General features: G+C 45.5%; 1 protein-coding gene across 1 annotated transcript; it reads left to right on the forward strand.

Moving 5' to 3' along the window:
* Positions 1-1,929: 1,929 nt before the first annotated feature.
* Positions 1,930-2,337, forward strand: LOC108387975 (histone H4). The gene has a single exon (XM_073234563.1). The coding sequence runs from the start codon at positions 1,968-1,970 to the stop codon at positions 2,277-2,279; it is 312 nt and encodes a 103-aa protein (XP_073090664.1). The 5' UTR covers positions 1,930-1,967; the 3' UTR covers positions 2,280-2,337.
* Positions 2,338-6,293: the final 3,956 nt, after the last annotated feature.

Consider the following 6,293-nt stretch of genomic DNA (forward strand, 5'->3'; position numbering starts at 1 on the left):
AAACGTTCTTTGGGGTGAAAGGGTTTATTACCCGGCTTGTTCTCCCGGCGGTGGGTGGAGCACTAGCGTCTCTGCCTCCGCCCAGAGCACTGGGCCGAGCTCTCTATAGAGCGCAATAAATAGCTTATTGCCTGAAGAAAAGGTGTGGACGCGGTAGCCTAGCAACAGGCCAGTTACATCATGAGGTGGTTTAAGTTCAGTGAGGATCCTGGCCATAGGAACCCCAACTTCCCCACACTGCCACTCCTTGTCCTTTTAGGAAAAAATGTTTTTTAGAGGCTATAGGAGAACCCGTTCCCACTCAGAAATACTACTAATACTATTAATCCCACCAATTAGATTCAATATCCCAACCACCACTCCCCCATTAGAGTCAGATCTTGTTATAAATACCTCAGATAGTAATTTACACCTGCATGTGAATTTCTTTCTCAGTCTGAATTTACTTGCAACAGGGGAAGGGAGAGTTTACTTTGGAGACAATTGTGTTTAGGTAATGGGTGACTAGGCCCCTCAGAGGAGGACAAAGAGTATTGAAAGGGAAGCTTTTAGACTCTCTTCTGATTCTGCCTGGGGACCCTCTGACACCAGAAGCCATCACTTCTGTCAGCCTTGGCTTGTGGTTGTTTTATAATGTTGCAGTTTGGGTGTGTCTTTCTTTTCCCTTAGTGTTTAAAAGTAGTCAAAGGCAGGAACTGTTCGTCTGTAACAATCCCTGAGTTTATGTTTGACATTGAACTACATGTCAGTTAACAAGGAAAAATAAGCAAAAATCACTGCCAGACAGGCAAGGTGGTGGTGGGGGTGGGGTGGGGGGTGGGGGTGGGGGAGGGATATGTAAGATGCGAAAGAGATGTAAAATAATGTTATAGGTTCTGCAAGAGTTGCTAAGGGGTCAAAAAGAGCATCTGTTTATGTCTGCCCTGAAGTGCCAGGGAGAGAGGAAGACACTGTAGGGGAGGAAAAGTAAAATTTCCCTGTATCCTTCTGAGTTCTTAAGCTAAGACCCGTGTCATAAAAGACAGATTAACAAGAGAAAACCAGAGGTTGATTAATGTGTACACTTTGTGTATGCATGGGAGATACCCAGGGGAAAATGAGTTATGTGGCTTAGAATTCAGACTTAAATACCATCTTAATAGGGAAAGGGGAGGGGGCGTGTAGGCCTCCTACGGGGGGAGCAAATGACTTTTAGGAAGGATGAACGGGCCCTTAGAATAGATGGGAGGTATGATAGACGGTGACAGAGTTTGTCTGGGGAATGGTGTCGATTTCTAGTCCCCTCTCCTGTGATCCTGTGACAAGAGACAGTCTTCCCTGGCTGATAATTTATGACCATTGAGCTCCTTTTGGAGCATCTGTCTTTAGGCAGATAAAGGGGAGTTTTTTCCTAGGATCTTAGTTCTCCGGAGTGAGGTGAGATTCCAGGCCTCACACCAAACAAAGCAGAGAAGTCTCAGGAACGACGGCGATGTTCTCCCCGCCCTCTCCACACACAGTCCAGGTGCGGCTGCCTCTCTAGATCGCCTCCTCGAACTGTTTTTGTTCCCCTTTTATGTAACCGCGGTTCCTCTGGTCGGAATTAGACCCGGCGCTGGCGCTCTCTTCTCCCCGCCTCTGCTTTCCTTCCCGTCTTCTCTCGCTGGAAAGACCTTTCCTCTTAACCTAAATTTAACGCCTTCCGGGAGCCCACACTCGGAACAGATGCGGCACCCAGCGGCCTCGCGGTTGGATCCGAATCTGCCCAGGGCCTAAGGCAGCAGAGTCCGTTGGAGGGCGCCTTGGAGGGCGGAGAAGGGATAGGCACAGAGCAGACGAGGAATGACGAAATCCCGAGCGGGCGGGGACAATTTAGAGCGCTTCCCGCCCGCGCGCTTTCGGTTTTCAATCTGGTCCGATACTCTTGTATATCAAGGGGAAGGCGCCCTCCCCGCCGCCAGAGGTTGTGTTGTCAGAGCACAGCGATCATGTCTGGGCGAGGGAAGGGTGGGAAAGGCTTAGGCAAAGGTGGTGCTAAGCGCCACCGCAAGGTCTTGAGGGACAATATTCAAGGGATTACCAAGCCAGCGATTCGGCGCCTTGCTCGGCGTGGAGGGGTGAAGCGGATCTCCGGCCTGATTTACGAGGAGACCCGGGGTGTGCTGAAGGTGTTCCTGGAGAACGTCATCCGGGACGCGGTCACCTACACCGAGCACGCCAAGCGCAAGACGGTCACTGCCATGGATGTGGTGTACGCGCTCAAGCGACAAGGACGCACCCTGTACGGCTTCGGAGGCTGAGCTGCCGCTCGCTAGTTAACTCGTGTAACAACCCAAAGGCCCTTTTTAGGGCCAACCATATAGTCTTCAGAGACGCTGGGCACTTGTGCGAAGTATAAGGTACCCTTGCGTTTGGTGGGAGTTTGTTTGGTCACCCTCGGGTCAGGAGCTTGAGGGGAGCTTGTATCCAGGACCTGACGGCTCAGGTAGTTTGCCGAAGGCTGCTTCTAAGCCGTCGGCTACCATTTTCGTTTGTTGTGGACAGTGCTTCAGACTCGAACAGTATTCTGGTTTGTTTATGAGTGTGCTGTCTTAATCGGCGCTTCTTAGGACTGTACAAAGTAGGAACCGGGAAAGTGAGGCGAGGCCCAGTCTCCTCCCTTCCTGCAGTCTCACTGCGTTCGTTTGCTTGGGCAGAGTGGGACAGCAGCCCCGGAGGATTCACAGCTAGCGAGGGCGGCTGTGCCCCCTGGTGGTTTTGAGCCTCAGTTAACTCGCGGGGCTTCACTTCCACCTGTACAAAGGGGGGAGACTGAGCCAGCCAGATAGCTTCGGGGTCCTGCTCACGTTGGATAGGTAGTGTTTTGTGAAGCCCTTAGTTTCAAGTGTGTTCTGCTCACTTGTAAAGGTGCAGGAGCACTTGCAAAGCCGGATTCTGCCATCAGGTATTCAGAAATCAAGGAAAAGAAGTACGTTGTTACAGCAAGAGATGAGCTCCCTAGTGCAGTTCAAAATAAATTTAGTATACACTAACTGGCCCGTATGAAAGGTATTCTTGGTTTCCTGTGTTTTTGGTGTTTAGTAGAAAGGCCCCTCAGTTATTTGCTGAGTACTTTTTGTGTGGGGGGGGGGGGTGGGGGGGGTGTTGGTGTAACATTCAAGGGAGAATTTATTAGTCAAAGACCGATCAGGTCTTGTCTTTCAGTGATGACACCGTGAAGAGACAGATGCAGAGACAAATATCCTTCTGTAAAAGCTGAAAAAGACTGTAATCTTAACGTTGTGAAAGCAAGTCTTCAAGAAACATAATTCAGGTATGCGACTTTCCTGTTAGGGTCAAAGGATGCAAGACTTGCCCCCTAAGAGCTTATCAGAATGGGGGAGAAAAATAACACATACATGCATACTTACGTAAATGGCTGAACAGCTGCATGGTAGCACATACTCAGTATGATGAGAAATGCAGACAATAATTATAGAGTCCTAGGTCTACAGAAGTCTGGCTGCTGGGAAGCAGAAAAGCTTGGCTGTGGAGGTGGGCTTGTGTCAGGCTTTGAAGAAAGAGCAGAATGCCTGGCACCTACTGAGATACACAGTAAAGGAAGAGGGGAGAAGGGCAGGAGGACCAAGGAGGGAGTTGCAAGAACAACATTTGTGAAGACGTCCAGGTGAGAAATAAATAAGAGGACTCAAACGTTCAAGATGTTTCATTTTCCCTTTAAAGTCTCAGCTGCAACTGGCAGCATTTCTATTTCAAAAATCACTTGCTTTTTGTTTTTTAACTTTAAAGGCAACGCCAACTGAATATAATCTGTTCCTTACTGAGATAACTCTGGAGAAGGAGATGACAAAAGTTGGAAGGGAAATCAAATAATAAAGGAAGGGGGTTGGGGAAACATGTCCAGTCCAGTGTCTAAACTAGTGGTTCTCAAAGTATGGTCTCTAATCTAGAAGCATCAGATCACCTGGGAACTTGTTAGACATGCAAACTCTTGGGCCACCGCAGGCCTCTTGAATGAGAAACTCTTGGGGCTGAGACTTAGCAATTTGTAGTTTAACATAACCTCCAGGTGATTCTGATCCATATTAAAGTTTGAGGACCACTGGCCGAAGTAACAGTTTTTCTTTAAATGAAACAAAACTATTCAGAAGCTGAATATATATATCGTCCTAATTTGTTTACCATAATGTTAAATTTTGCTTTCTTTGATGGAAAAGAAAAACGTTAGATGAATCATCCTAATAAATTTTCTCTAAGATAAAAATATTGCAAGAAGGAAAAGGATGAAACAGCTTACTTCCTCAAAGTGTTTGGGGCAAACATAAAAGACGTATTATGACTGAAAAATGCAGTCAACTTGTTTTGCTAAATATTCTGGGTTTGTTATCTTTAATAGTATAGAATTTCGTGATCAATGGATGTGTTTCCTAAATTTCTCTAAGTTCTTGTCCTTTACCCATCAATTATACATCTTCTTTACAGTGATTTTAATACTGATCCTTGGTCCTATCTTGTCTACTCCACTAAATACTATTATGGTATTGCATAAATGGATCCTATGTTAGTTGTGTCCAGCCTCTGAATATGGCCAGATTATGGAATATGCCTTATGCATCTTTTTGCATTAATAAATGACTTTTTTGATGTTATTATTCTTAACCCTCTGTAACAGTAATGAATATAATGCGATTTTATCTCTGATCTGCTAACGAAATAACTTCCTTCTGACTTCCAACCCTGAGTGGGTTAGGTGCTCTCTGTAAGCCAGCCCTGGCTGCCATCTCTCCGCTCCCTGGGGGAATTCAGGACTTCCATTGGAATACATGTAAATGATTATAGAATCCAATCTGTGGGTCCAATTCCACTACTATGGTCATAGAGGCACCTAAGTGTCCCCCTGGCTAATCAAACCTCAAAATGGACCAGTTTGAAGCCTTCCCTTCCCTTTCCAGGCTCCATACTTCCCTGAAGAGCAGCATTATCCTCCCACTATCACCCAGGCTAGATGTTCCTGAGCCATCTTTCACTACATTCTTATTTTCTTCCCTCAAAATCGTTCACTCTGTACTTTATAATTCTAGCTATTGATAATAACATGTGTTACTCTCTACTTGAGCCCAAAGAATTGAACTATTTATGCGGAATGTTAATAGTATATTTAAATATGCATGGATGTATAGAGAATTATCAGGAAGAATGTTCATAATAAAAATGTATGAAAGACTTATACAAGTGTTGGTTTTGGTTATATTCACCGAACATTTCTGAATTCTTGGAATTTCTTAAAATAAGCATGTATAATTTCCTTCCAAACAATCAGAAGTTGATAGATGGTAGACAGATAGACAGACAGGCAGACAGACAGATAATCTAGGCTGTATGAACCATGGCAAATCCTTGCTTTGCCAAAGTTCAGTTTTCTCATCTTTGGTGTTACTGAGAAATCCTTTCTCAGAGGAATGATTTAAGGCTCAAAGGAGAGAATCTATTTGAAAGATTGAAGTCATGAAGTGACATAGAAGCCAAAGTTTATGTTTTTATTGCCTATTTCATGCAACCTAATTCTCATATGTTCTATAACCACTATAGATTATAGTGAGGAAGAGAAGGGAAGAGAGGGAGTTAGCATAGCCAGAGTTTAAAGAGGAAGGCAAAGATGAGGTCTGATTAGGTTGGCAGGGCCAGATTTTTCAGGATTATATCAGAAAGATGTAAAGTCATTTTAGAGAATCAAATAGATTCCCCAGCTGACTCCACTGTTACAACGCACTTAAATATATTACTCAAGAATATTAAGTGCTTCAATAGAAAGAGAAATGAACAAATAAAGAGGAAACAAGAAACTAATCATAGTTAATAAGCAAGCACAGCTTGTCTACTTCAGACATAAAAGTAGAGCATGTGTGGTAAATGCAGACCCAGGAAGGGGTGGAAGGATCAGGCAGAGGCGTGATGTCACATCGTCAGGAGGTAGACGAGGTCCTCAGTACCCACGCCTTAGATCAGCCATCCCTCTGTGACGCCCGCTGTGGCCCAGTATGTCCTCTGCGTGGTGTGCACAGAGTGATCCACAGCCATTCAGCAGGTTATTGGTGGCCAACAACTGTGGCCAGGTATAATTGCCCCTATATCTCACTGATCAAGGAAGCATGAATTAGCTTCAGACACTCTGCATCTGTGGAGCCTCCCTGCCCACTCCCCACTCTAGCCCTCGTGACTGCAAGCGCCAGTGGGGAAGGCTGATGCAGCACCTGGAAACAGGACAGAACACTGAGTGACCCAGGGCTTGATTCTGTGGGGTACTTCCCCCATCA

The sequence above is a fragment of the Manis javanica genome, chromosome 4 (assembly GCF_040802235.1).
Source record: "Manis javanica isolate MJ-LG chromosome 4, MJ_LKY, whole genome shotgun sequence".
NCBI classification, from domain to species: Eukaryota; Metazoa; Chordata; class Mammalia; order Pholidota; family Manidae; genus Manis; species Manis javanica.

Excerpts from the sequence above, each read along its gene's own strand:
- LOC108387975 (XM_073234563.1), top strand. The coding sequence starts at position 1,968 with ATGTCTGGGCGAGGGAAGGGTGGGAAAGGCTTAGGCAAAGGTGGTGCT.